The sequence below is a fragment of the Copidosoma floridanum genome, unplaced genomic scaffold, assembly GCF_036245765.1.
Source record: "Copidosoma floridanum isolate Cflo_tuat_1 unplaced genomic scaffold, Cflo_Japanese_pri ptg000007l, whole genome shotgun sequence".
Taxonomy (NCBI): Eukaryota; Metazoa; Arthropoda; class Insecta; order Hymenoptera; family Encyrtidae; genus Copidosoma; species Copidosoma floridanum.
In genome coordinates, this window is record NW_028321884.1 from 4708012 (window position 1) to 4722038 (window position 14027).

Sequence of the window (14027 nt, forward strand, 5' to 3'; positions counted from 1 at the left end):
AGTTTTCTAATCAAGTTGTCTTACGTAAAGAACGATCAAATATTGGACAATGACGATAACGTTACATTAAATTGTAGACATCAAGGATACTATTTGCTCTTAAACAAATTTTCCTTAACCTTGGATTATCTAGGTCATCAATATCATCGGTAATTTAGCGTAAGAGAACTGAATTGGTGATCGACAAAAGTTTCATGATACAAAAAAATATGCATATACTCTTACATTTAGTACAGAGGAAATTTATTCATAATCAAATAGAGATACAAACAATGAATATTTTTTATTTTTCAAAAAATTTATTTTGACAGAAATTTTTAACTACAATCAACTAGTTTCTTTTCTGACATTCAGAATTTAAACAAACTGTTCTTGTTAGGTATACACAGCACGTAGTACCGATAGATAAGAAAATGAAGTCCTTAAAATCTGTAAAAATTATTAGATCATATGTGTTGAGAATATATTCTTAGATGTATTGTGTATATCGATGCTTAAGAGTAAGAAAGGACAATTCATTCCTGTATTTAACAAGGGATTGATTGAAAATTGTTCTATAACAATGAAAAAGACTTGGCTTCAAAGCACACATGAGCAACTCGACTTATTAGAATAAAAATGAAATACTAATTACAGTAAATTTTATTTTTGAATTGTAATTATGTAAAAATGTCATTCATGGAACTATCCAAGCAAAGAAACTTTTATGCTGATAAGAAGAAAGCATGCTACGTAACGATGGTTGAAAAAAATCTTACAAGATGAAAAATTCGCCGTATCACGTATGACAGCTTTATTTGAAAAGGTTGAATACCTTGAGGAACTAATAGTCATTATTCGTTAAATTTGTACCAAATTTGCACCCGTACCAAAAGTAGTAAACAACTTTCATCCAAATAACTCACTATATTCTTTACAACCCGAAAAGTCGCCTTTAGCGCAGAGCTACTGGTAGATTTCGTCAGATAAGTGCTATCTACCGTGGGCACACCAGCCTCTCAAAAACGCTCGAAGTAGGAATCATTTCCTTTCTTTTATCCAGATAATGGAATGTATTTAATTTATTACCTGAACGAAAGTGTTTATAGAAAGTTCAAACAGCTTCCCACCTCTTAGTGTTAGTGGTCGTATAGTACTTGATATCACAAACATAATAGCTTTAATCTCAATAGGCTTAGAATGATACCAAAAACTATTATATACAATTTTATTTATAAGTTCACCCTGAAATAATAAATTGTAATCATTACGAATCAAAAAAAATTTTATCATTTGATAATTATTATTATCACCTTATTTCTAAGATATTGACTGGCGATACAAAATGTAAAGCATTGCAAAAGCATTGCAATAATAAACAAGATAAATTTTATTAATAGGAACATGTTAGCTGATTCAAAGGCCTGTAGATACATACGATTCTTGATTATTGAAATTACAATTTGATGATTAATTGATCAGGTGTACCTTATACGTATGTAAATTACGTATGTAAAAGAATTTTATAATTTTATAAATATTAACTTTTTTTTAAAAAACATACCGTGATTATAACAAATCCAGTGACACAAATTATTATGTTGCTGAACACCATTTGAAGGAGTATTATATAACTGTAAGAAAAATCTATTTTTTTAACAAGAGTCAAGATTTTTAAATGTTCCATGATCACATCTTTAATCAATTTAGGCTCATTATCACTTTTTTGACCCTTATTACGGATGCAGTTACTGGAAAATTGTTCTATGTAACATTCTAATAAGTAAATACGTGCTCTAACGTGTAAAACCTAATAAATAATAATACATTCACAAAAAACATGAAAGTATGAAAAAAATTATATAGTTAAGTTATAAAAAAGATAACCTACTTACGCATGCCACAAGAAGTGATTTGCTTAAAGTATCTGCTACTACCAGGAGAGTTGCTTGAAATGCTTGCAACAAAACGATAACTTCATATATTGGAGTTTTGGTGGAGTCAAAAGGAAAACAGCATTTCAGAACCATAACTCTTTTTTCCCGAGGTTTATTTATGTAATTTAATATCAATTCAGGATAATAAAATATTGCTGCGCCAACGTACACAGCAACATCAATACTGCAAAATAAGCTACAGTTTTGAGCTAGCGGAATCCATTCATTTGGTAAATTTTTTTTATCCCAATCATTAATTATTTCTTGTAAAAGATCCTTTATATTCCTGTGAGTGAAACAAAAAATAAACAAGTAAAAAATAAACATATGCACATTGTATAATGGAAATTGTTTTAAAAATTCTGTGTTTCTAAGACATGACCAAAATATGGTCGTACTTCACATTTTGCAGGAGAAAAATATGTGACTATTAATAAATCATCTATGTTTATCTAAAACAAATTCTGAACCTACTATGTAAGGACTAATCAACAAGTTAACAGAGTAACTTCGTGTTTCTGATTAAAGTTGATGATTTACATTTAAACAGGTTTTACTACACGGGAAAACTCGTGAATATTTTATCTCAGCACTTCGTAAGCAAAAAGTATTTTTGCATAACTTTCAACATATTCACATTTTATAGGTTAACCAAGTTGTAGATGTCATTAAAAATAAAACTTATTACTAAAATACGTTTTTCTTCAATATATACGCATACATTTTCTGTGGTGTCATCCTAACGCTCTAAATAGAAAAAATGGTTTGCAAATGGGCTAAAAAATCGTTATGCACTTAGTAATTAATTTTTTTATATACCATTTGCGAAAAAAATTTTAACATGCTTGTTTGAACTAAACTAATTTATTAAAATTGAATCCTATGGTTAAAACGACACAATGCTCTGGAACCTATGAAAAGTTGGTTGTGCCTTACATTTCAGACCGCAGTGTTTTGCACAAGTTAAGCTGCTACTTTAATTTTAAAAAGGAAAACACTAAAAAAATTTGTTTACCTCTTCGTCCTCCACAATATTGATATTTTAAAAATGATTAGTATTTCTGTAATGATGTCGCTTAAGTTGTCCATCAGAAGAACTGGGTTTTCTTTTGTTATCAACAATGAATTTAATTGGAAAGGAAGTGTAGTTATAAGTGTTGAAACAATAATAAATTTTCCAATATAATTTTTGGTAAATGGATAAAGACTAGTCGTTTTTAGGCAGATTTCTAAAGGTTTATTGATCAGAGTCTTCATATTAAAAAAATTAATCTTCCCAAGACTGAAATCGTCTTTTTCGACTACTGTTAAATTATGAATAATATAAAAAAGCTTTTTTGTTTTACATTAAAAAAGTAAGAATTATATTAACAATTTTAATAGAGGAAATACTAGATCTGCAAAATTTCGTTCTTGAACAAGCTTCCATTTCTATTTTCTTGTGACGTTGTCTGAATAGAGTAACAACGTTTTGTTTTGCTCAAGTTTCCCTGGTGATATTAATATTTCATACATGATTAGTAAAAATCTGAAATTATCGATTGGTACATCGCATTGAAACATCTAAGACATTGAAAGATCGATTATCTACTATAAGCTGTATGAAGAACGCATGCGTTCATCCATTTATTATTCACTTGAAAATGACTGTTTTTAGTTTGGAAAATGCGTCAGTTTCATCGGTATAAGCATATTATGTTTGCACGTTTACAACTGAAAATGTGAGATTGAATAACTCCTAGTATTTATATCTAAAAAGCAATGTATTGTATTATATTTTTTATTTTTCAGAAGTTATTTGACGCATAATAGTTATCGTATGTGTGTGATACGTTATTAAAACTTTCGAAAGGTAGTTTAATTCCAAAGTAGAACTAAAGGCGATAAATTATAGGTATGTTTATTTAACCGTACATGGATCAAAGAATGAAGCTAAAAAAATAACGTCTTCAACGTATTTACACATATTAAAAAAAAAAATAAATAAAACACTTTAATAAAACACTATTATTATTGTAAAAAAATCTAATATAATTTATTATTAAATAAGCACTACTGTTCTTTTTGTTTTTAAAACACAGATTTTCTTGATACTTAATCTTGTAAGACTTACGTGCCTTGACTGAGTAGTGGCATCTACAACGATAGTGTGTGGATAGTAAAAATAAAATTGTAATACGTAATGCTTGAAATAATGCACAATTACATATGCTTTCTAACCTATAACAATCCTTATCATAATAGTTAAGGTAAAAACAACGTTTTTTAGCTTATAATTATGTAAAAGAGGAGTTTTTTAATTTAAGAACACTTGCATTCCTTGGCTACTCAAATATACGAATACGGTAGCCATGTAATTTTAATACACATAAATACAATACTACTACTATGTCTGCTTGAGTTTTTCTCTATTTTGAATACTTATTGTATCGCTACATTGAACGTTTCGTTATTGACTGTTATGTGTTCAACCATGTACAGAAGTGCTTATATGCACGAAGAACCGTATTTAATTAATAAATTGCACTGATGTAATATGCTTGATAAAATTAACTTTTTTTTTTTTAAATTTAATTAAATGTATAGATAACTATAATTTAATCTATGTATAACAAAAGAAATTTTTTTTGCTAAAGATTTATTATAAATTTTAATTAAAAATTTGATGGAAACAAATTTTATTATCATAAGCGCAGGTACTTTTAGTTCGATAAAGATACTTTATACATTTTAAAGATCCAAATGTTTTTTGTTAATACGTAACTTTGCTCAAAAATTTGTAACTTTTTGAATAAAACAAAGATAGGATAAATAGATTCCTACATAAATATATCTTATTTTATATAGGAATAAATGAAGTAAATAATAGTACTGAAAATTGTAATTTAAAGTTCAAAATAATTAAAACTGAAATGATGAAATAAAAGTTTAAGGAAGCTTTGTACTAAATTCTTAGTAGTAGTTTTCTCTGCGAAGACTTTTTAATTGCTCAAAACTTTTTTGCATTTTATTAAAATCTATAGTGACCAAGACATTATCGTTTGACTTTTGTGTGCATTCAAAATTTTCTACAAGAATGTTCTCTCGACATGGAGTGGCTATAGCTGATGGTAGTAGAGGAAGTTTTTCGAACTCCGGCTCAGTGGCTGCACCAATCGGTACAGCAGAAGCTTCATTTAAGAATAACGATAGCACCTGCTGTACGGTGTGTAGCCTTTCAAGTATTTTGTTTAGATGTACACTGATGTCTCATGCACGAGCCGTAAAAGCGGCTCAGCTAGTGCATCAATTTAGCTTATCTGTTTTGTTGCGATGTAAGCGGTACAGCTTCCGTACCACCTACGGAGTTATAGCAGCCTCGATTATTTTTTAGTGTAATTTGTTCACCTGAAAAATAAATTCAAATATAAATAATCAAATGAGACAACCAATCGTCAGAGTTTAGAGCTTGTGAATTTGTATCTTTGCTATTTACGTGTTTGTCTCATCTAATAATGTTACACTGATCAATAAACATGATTTTCACTGATTGATCCAAATTTAATTTATATCTGCGAAATTAGCTGCACGTACAAATGATAAATATGAAACAGAAGCCTTGATAATCTATGAAATTTAATTTTGTTTAAATTTTCTGTATTTGTTGAAGCTTGTTATGAAAATTTTAACCTTTGTAAAATATATAAGTGATAAATCATCAAAATTTCCCACTGTAACAGTCACAATTCTTTGGCTTCTCATAATCATAAACGCTAACATTTTCGTATCGCTTTGCTTGAATCTATACCATGGCATTTGATAAAGTTTTTGAGAAATCCAAGTTCCCTTGATTAACATTATTGAGTCAAATAAAAAAAATCATTACTTATTAGATTTTTGATACTAAGAAACTTGAAAAACTAATTAATGATCAATAATATCAACTGCGATTACCTGAGTTTTTAAATATTCACCAGCTATGCAGTATGACAAAACTGCTGATAAAGCAGTGAGCATGTAGGCTACGCACATTAATAACTCGTATATGGTTTCTTGGCTTATACTTTTTAACTAAATAAAAATTAAGTGGAATTTTAACTCTGATTCTAGAGATTTATTCAAAATTTTTATTCATTTATGAACAATCAAATTGTCAAACACACATACATTAATGAGCATAAATCCAACTGTACAATTAATTAAACTCATCACCAACAAATGAAAGAACGATACATTTGAAAATACGTCTTGAATACTGTCTGTAAAAGTAATGAATTCCGAATGTTGTTTAACCAATTTTTGTGTAGCTTTCCAAGAGTACTTCCCACTATCAGGAGACAAACAAGTTTCAGTATAATTTGATATTTCTTTACAAACACTAAAAGCCTTTGTATTGGCATGAAGAACCTGTAAAGTATCATTTAGTAACTTATTTGAATTAACACAGAAATAGAAGAAACTACCGATATTGTTAGCAATCCTTCCAAAACAGCATGTCCATTAGTTCCGAAAAATGCGACCACAACTTGCAAGAAACATAATAATTCAAATATTGGAGATTTCTTTGCATTCATTGGATAAGTTGCTTGAATAACAAACTGTCTATCATTAATAGATGTTGATGTGTAAGATGCTATTGTGATCACAATGAAAGTTAAAACAAGTCCGTTGTAACATAATGTAATAATATTTGATAAAATAAGGGCTCTCTTTTGATTTCTAATCAATACTTCACGTACATCAACATTTTTTTCATTATTCCAATCTCGAAAAATTTGACTGATTAAAATATTTACCTGTCTTATGATAAAAAGAAAGATTTGTCTTACTTGGTACAAAAAAATTTATATTTATGGCAATTTTAAACAATCTGGAGATTATTTACTTGAACTTTAATCGAAACATTGTTAGCTTTAATGTAATGAGCAACACTGGCATGGTAGTTGCTAAATTATTCATTAGCAGATTTAATTTTCTAATTACTAAGACAAAATTCCAAATCTGAAATATTAAACTTACAAAAAACATCCCTAATAATATCATAAAATATCTGCCTATCACTTTTAATCCAATTTCAACAACTGGAACCATCTGCATTTTGTACAATAAGTTTAAAATATCAATATTTCTTTATAGAATAGAAACAGTTAAGGATTCACTAATACAATGTGCAGTGAAATGTTACATAGTACAAAATCTACTCATGAAAAGTTGTATTATTTGAGTTTTCAAAAAGGTAAATAGAATTGTTTCTATGATCACAAATAAGCGATCAGCTCCTCATGCTTGCTCAACACGCACTATTCTTTGTTCTACTACCTTTAGATGAAAAAACAATGAAGGTAATAAAACATGAGGTCGAATCAAGCTATAGACGTATAAATGACTAAAACATGCAGTATTTGATGGTGATAACATTTTTATTTTTGATGTCTATGGATAAACGAATTGGTCAATCTTTCTCATCATGAGCAATCGATATCATGCTCTTTCTTTCGTTATTTATCTTTTTGGTTTTGTCTTATACAATAAAATATTAGTAAAAAAAAGTATGTTCGTATGAAGAAGGATTTCATGAAGGCTGTAATAAAATACATTTAATAAAAGTATCAAGTCAGTTTTTGATTATTTCATGACATTTTTATTGTAAATTTTTTGGTGCACTAATTATTTTTTAGTAAGTAACATAGTACTTCTCTATTTATTTCTGAACAACTAGAATGACTGATTTTCCTACTAATTTGTTTCCAACTAATTTGCTTTTTGCATAGCTCGTAATAAAGATAGATAAGAAAATGATGTTTTGAGTATCTGATTCGAATTATAAATAAGGTATAAGTACAATTTTACTATTGTAGGATTAAAAATTTGAATAGTTACCTTTGAAAAAAAGAAAAGTGACAGATTCGTGAATTTTCCAACGCTAATGGTCACGGGTTTTTGAGCTTTTATTAGCACAAATAGAAAAATGCGCTTGCTACTAATACATTTGAAAGTGTACCATGGTACATTTTGCCAGTCCTTTAAAATAAGTTCACTCTAAAATATATTATACATTATTTTAAGTGCGATAATGTATTACTTATTAAGAGATCAAAAATTAAAAAATTGTAAAATTTTTCGCCCAAGCCGTAGGTATAAATATTAGACATACAATTAAAAATTTTTTCATTTGTTTTCCTTTAGACATAAAAATTTTTTTTGTATGAGGTTGACTAAAACTAGGATACTTGCTTAAGCATAGCATACTTTTTTTAGTAAATCTAGGAAAAAATTATATATTGTTGAGTTCACGATGCAAACTTATTAAATACCTGCGATGTCAAATATTCTCCAGTACAACAGTATATTCCTTGTCCAATCAATGCGCAGCTTATGAAAAATATGGATTGGCATATTCTTAACAAACTACCATGTCTTTCTAGAAGCTAAAATTGATAATGGTTATTCATGTAAATAACGGAACTTTAGAAATAATTACTGACTTACGTATAAACAAATGAAAGTAACACCAACGTTTAGAAACGTAGTGCTGAGTATTAAAATAAACACCACACCCGAAAATACCTGTTCCAAATATTCAGTAAATCGAATGTAATCAACGTGCTTTTCAATGAGAATCTTAGCGCCTTGTATCATTGCTTTATACGTACAATTACTTTGACAAATCAAAGAAAATTTTGAAATTTCTCGCCGCACAATAAAAATCTTGGTTTTTGCATGAAAGATCTTTATCGTGGAATAAAAAACATATAAAGTCATTTAGAAAGTAAAGCATAGCTTTTTTGTAAATCTAATATTTAAACGAAAAGGGTGCAGAAAAATGAAAACTGTTTTGAATTAGAAATACCCTTAGAATGATAATTACAGAAATTATAAAAATCGAGTCAATAAATGCATATTCACTGGAACACTTCAATGCAATGATAGATTGAGCCAAAAATATGATCTCGAATGTGGGTGATGATTTAGAATTGTTTACTGGAAAATATGATGGAAACACAAACTGTCTATCTTTGACTGGCTTCTTTATGTATGAAATAAATGACATGATTGTATAAGATATGGCCAACGTGGTGTAGGATATTATCATAAACTTGGTGATGTAGTTAACTGTTTTCATGTTTTTTGCCATTCTCTTGCGCTCTGTGGAGTTTTTATTATTCATCCATTCGTGGTATATATCCTTTATTATATATTTAACTCTTTTTACGTTTGTCTTGAATACTATTAGTCTGATTGAACCTGAAGCCACGGAAATAGTTGTATCAAGGCACTTCAACAATTGATCCAAATTAGTCAAAGAAAGGGCCATATTCCAAGCTTGAAATGTAAAGACAACTATCGTAAGGCCTGTCAGGATGAAAAAACCATAGCCTTCAAGTATGATGAACCCTCTTTGAAGAAACCACGAGTTAATGACTTTGAAGTCACTTAATTTTCCTTGGCCGGTATTATTATCGATACAACGTGTTGGCTTCAGACCTCTCATGGTCGTATAAGTTATCCGATAGAGTACTTTTATCGAACTGATTATATTTACCTTCTCTCAACTGATACTTTCTGTGACGAATTTTTTAATGCAACGATTTCAGAAACAAAGTATAATAAAAAGCATCATATAGACTGCATATCAACAGTTGTAACCATAGCAATGGTTTTTATTTATGAATTATGAATATTTACATTTCCACAAAAAAAAAAGTTCTCCCATCGATTCCTTTCGTAGTCATGAATAAAATAGTAGTCTTACCACAGCACTCGATCATGTGCGCTTTATGTAAGGTAGTTTCTTTGTTTTAAACCTCAACCACCAGGAGGGAGAAAGAGAAATGTATTTTTTTTGTGAATTAATTTTTTGTACATGCATACACCCATATGATTTTATTCTTCTTGCGCAGTATGAAAAAAAAAAAATATTTGATTAATTCTGCATACATTTGTTATTTCAAAGTGTGATTATATATATATACATATATACATATCTTAAACATAATTTCTTTCATATTGCAAATTCAGGATGTATGTCTTAGAAACCATCGTATACTTTATCCCCAAGCCATGTAAAACTATTTTTTAATCTATTTATTTTTCTATTTTAAGGACATGTATCTGTCGATGTGTATACACAAATGCCTTCCTTCAGTAGTTTTCAAGGTATTTTATGCAAAACGTAATTTTCTTATAAAATCGTTAAAATCTAAAGTGTAAGTTTTCGATACTCCTTGGAGAAAAGAAGTGCAGTAACTTATACATCGAATCTATGGTAATCCTGGGGTGCTATGCAAATATATTTATCTACGGTAAAAATCATTCTGAAATAAAATTATGGTGTATCATAACTTTACAGTACTTTTACGGTAAAAACTACGTGATTCTTGTTATGTGTACGTAGTATGACTGATTAAAGTTTTATGAAAATTTGAAGTACTGTTTTCGAGATATTTAACTTTAAATTTGTATGTTTTTACTCGTCGTCAAATAGGCGACTACTTTGATAATTAGTAAATTATTATAAGAATCAAGTAGTTGAATAACATTGCTAATCTAATAAAACTTTTATTTTCAGGATTACATATTAATTTTAAAACACTTCAAGGTTATTTACGTAAAGGTCACATAAATTACATAGATTGCATCGTAAGATATTCTGTTGCTTATAAAAATTACATTAATGAGATACTCGAACTAAAGACAGAAATGAATATGATGTTCGAATTATCTAAAAAAAAAAAAAATAATATTTATTATTGTGATTAAAATTAAGTTTCATTAAGCGCTAACATTCATGTATACATACACCAGACAAATAATTATAAGATAAATAACCAAATTTTGCAGGCGTGAGACAAATTGGTTTTTGTGCTTTCATCAGGATAAAGCTTATTGCTCTCTTATCAGAAGTGTTACTAAATTCGTACCATTGGACATTGTTGAGATCATCGACAAATTGCTTACCCTATTAAAAAAATTGATGTAAATCATCATTCATAAACATAAATTTTTTACAAAAATTTACTTGATTAATCAGATACTCTCCACAAGCGCAATGGATCATAGTACTAAATAAACTTCGCGTTGTAAAAAGTCCATACATAAATATTTTCATGGAACTGTCCCCTTTGTCGAAAGCCTGTTGATAATTTTTGTAATGAAGCTACTGTAAATTTTTGAATTAAAAAAAAATACTTACATCCAGAAGAATATATGCAATCATGAAGTGCAAAAGTGTAAATATGAGAACGTGAAAAAACGAAACGTAAAAGTAGATGTCCTTAATTTTTTCGATGAAATCAATAAAATTCAAATGCTTATTAATCATTAGCTTCATAGCTTTTGACGTGAGTTCTTTATCTTTACTTAATTGGCATACTTCAGATACTATTGCAAGCTCCCTTTTTAGAATGTGTACTTTGGTGCCAACGTGTAAAACCTAAAAGTTTATTGTAAAAAATTTTTTTAATCGGCTGCCTTCATGCCCTTCATAGTTATAATTACAGATATCATTGAAAATCACCAAAATTGTTAAAAGACCTTCAATCATTGCTTGGCTGTTGTTACTTAATAAACCGGCAATAAATTGCGTGGACACAACAATTTCATAATTTGGAGATCTCTTCCAGGTTACGGGATATTTGGCTGGCATTATGTAGGCTCTCTTCTCAATTTTTTCCCAAGAATAATTTGTTACAACATTGATCATGTACAAAATTACAACTCCGTTGTAAGCTCCAATTAGCCATTTAGTGAGATAACTTCCACGATTCATTTGTTCCTTCATCACTGATGCATCTGATACATGGTTTTCATTTATCCAGTCATCCATCATTTCTTTTACCACATATCTCACATTTCTAATATAATATTGAATTAATATTAGTAACAAATAACACAAAAATAGGAATCGTAATTACACATTGTAAAATCATTTTCCACATAAATTTTTTATAAGTTCGGTGTTTTGCGGTGTTAACTTGTCAGTGTTAAAAAGTTAATAAGTACATTAGCTTACCTCCCTTTCAAACGGAAAGCAATCAATTTGACTACAGCTGCTGATATTGTCATCAAAACACTTAGATTTGCCATTAGAGCCTCAAAATTATGCCTTACAACTACTGCATGCCACAATTGAAATGGCATATGAGATATCAGACACAATATAACTAGGTAAAATCCGAATGAATTTGTAGAATCATACCACAAACCTACTACTTTCAAGCATATCTCAACGTGTCTAATTATCATAGACATCGGAGTATTTTCTTACTACTTTTACTTTTGCACAGCAAATAAAACTACTTGATTGTTCTTATATTTTTGATTTTTTTTTTTGTAATAACGAGTTAATAATACAACATTTGTGGAGCTTTTAAATTTGTATCTTAGTCGAACTCCGATGATGGATGAAATAGTATACTAGTAAGACAGTACGAATACAAGTAAATTTATCGTCTCTTGTCTTTTGTTAGATTTCAACTGTTTCCTTGATCACATTCATAGGATGTCTATAATCAGCATGATTTTTATATGAAAAAAGGGCACAGAAAATACTATGTGTTTATGGTAGTTGAGATTAATGAAAGGATACATTATGTGAGCTAATATTAGAGTCATACTATAGCTTGTGTTATATAAATAATTTAATGTTCGTTTTTTCAAGATGTCTGTGCGTAGTATAATTTCTGTTATTCACGTATCATTAATTTGTTATCTCCTGAGGAAAACGTGATTTGCATTATTTTATCAGAGAGTGCATAAGAAAACGCAATCTGAAAATAATCTTGTATGTGATCGTAGTTTGACTATTTAACAGTTAAAACTATTTTCTAGCTTGAAGCTTTTATATTTCATGTTGTAAATCATCTGTCGTATACGATTCTGCAATAAATAACTTTTTTATTTATGCAAGCCTTTTAACTGTATTTTTCTTTCTTAAGTATTTTTTAAAACACTTTTTAAACATTTTTCTTCTCGACTTCCTAACTATTGATGCTTCCTTTCCCAAAAACAATTTTATTCCCATGCAATATTTTTTGACAGCAAAAATTTTGTGCTCCATGTGCTCAGCTATTTCGAAGACGATTGAAGTATGATAATCTGTTATGGAAAGACAACATTTTATTATTAAGTAAAAAAATATTAACTTGCTCAGCTCCAACTTTGACTAGAGTTTATGACACTTTGAGAGGTAAGGGAATTTTTTAATTTTTTAACAACGGTTTTATTGTATAATTATGTGTGCCATCCATTGAAACGAAATTTTATGTTTTCGATGCTACAATCAATAGTGACTTAAGCGTAGGTTCCTTGGGATAGCTTAAAGCCAGGACATTTAAAGATTTGAAAGAGAAAGCAATAAATTCCCAAATATTTGATAACATAGAAGAAACTACCATCTGCTAAAGTTGCTTTCTTGAGAAAAGCCAGAATTGGCACTAGTCAAGCCCAACATCATAACTACACCACCAGCTCCAACGGCTCAGACTTTGAAACGTCAAATGATGTCAGAATGTAATTCAGAAAATTCAGTGCATATAATTGATGAGTCTAATAATTTTAATTGACAATTTCAATGAATTGAGCAATGATAATTTACTAATTAACACTATTTATTCCCTGCATCGAAATGGTCAACAAACATGGTCCTTTTGTACAATAATTTTTTTATTTTATTAGTCTTATCAGTGTGAAAGTGGATCAGTTATAATCAACGGTATGTTATTAAGAGACTATCATAAAGACTACTGACAAATTTAAGTCTATCAGGACTACACGAAGAGTCATCTAACGTAATCTGGCAATACTTCTCTGCAGGTAGCACGAGTTGATATGTTAAGAGTAACGCTCATTCGATAAAGTAGATGTCTTTAGTTCTGATTATCTACAACATTATGCATTTTTTTATTGTATTTTCGAGGGATTTTTAAACCACCAAATAAATAAATGAATGTCTAAAAAAAGCCCTTTTTACTCGGCACATGCCTTTATTTTCATTACACAATCTACCAAACAAATCCTACGTGTTTTCTTTCATATTTCATACATAATATCAACAACATTGTGTATAACAAGCAAATGTTTCACATGGAACGTCTTTTTTATCACTAAATTCGAGTTTTGTAAATCTGGAAG

At 29.1% G+C, this 14027-nt stretch overlaps 2 protein-coding genes across 2 annotated transcripts; both read right to left on the minus strand.

Annotated features, from left to right (window-relative positions):
- Positions 1 to 375: 375 nt before the first annotated feature.
- LOC106636601 (uncharacterized) lies at positions 376 to 12146 on the minus strand. Its single transcript, XM_089588863.1, has 18 exons — positions 11908 to 12146; positions 11413 to 11749; positions 11089 to 11328; positions 10915 to 11028; positions 10696 to 10854; positions 10579 to 10617; positions 9439 to 9458; positions 9141 to 9292; positions 8764 to 9041; positions 8463 to 8624; positions 7776 to 7934; positions 7656 to 7706; positions 6781 to 6986; positions 6359 to 6695; positions 6063 to 6302; positions 5850 to 5966; positions 5586 to 5741; positions 376 to 429 (listed from the first exon to the last, which is right to left on the minus strand). Exons 1-18 carry the CDS (start codon positions 12144 to 12146, stop codon positions 376 to 378), a joined length of 3060 nt encoding a protein of 1019 aa, XP_089444989.1.
- On the minus strand, positions 1269 to 2654 carry LOC149375338 (uncharacterized). The gene is made up of 4 exons (XM_089588811.1): positions 2638 to 2654; positions 1875 to 2202; positions 1544 to 1789; positions 1269 to 1403 (listed from the first exon to the last, which is right to left on the minus strand). The coding sequence occupies exons 1-4, from the start codon at positions 2652 to 2654 to the stop codon at positions 1269 to 1271; spliced, it is 726 nt and encodes a 241-aa protein (XP_089444937.1).
- Positions 12147 to 14027: the final 1881 nt, after the last annotated feature.

Excerpts from the sequence above, each read along its gene's own strand:
- LOC149375338 (XM_089588811.1), bottom strand. Across the intron at positions 1,790-1,874 it reads AATCACTTCTTGTGGCATGC|GTTTTACACGTTAGAGCACG; the intron begins GTAAGTAGGTTA and ends ATTATTTATTAG. Across the intron at positions 1,404-1,543 it reads CTGGATTTGTTATAATCACG|GCCTTTGAATCAGCTAACAT; the intron begins GTATGTTTTTTA and ends ATGTATCTACAG.
- LOC106636601 (XM_089588863.1), bottom strand. The coding sequence starts at position 12,146 with ATGTCTATGATAATTAGACACGTTGAGATATGCTTGAAAGTAGTAGGT. Across the intron at positions 11,029-11,088 it reads TTGCATATATTCTTCTGGAT|GCTTTCGACAAAGGGGACAG; the intron begins GTAAGTATTTTT and ends AATTATCAACAG. Across the intron at positions 5,967-6,062 it reads TTGGATTTATGCTCATTAAT|TTAAAAAGTATAAGCCAAGA; the intron begins GTATGTGTGTTT and ends ATTTTTATTTAG.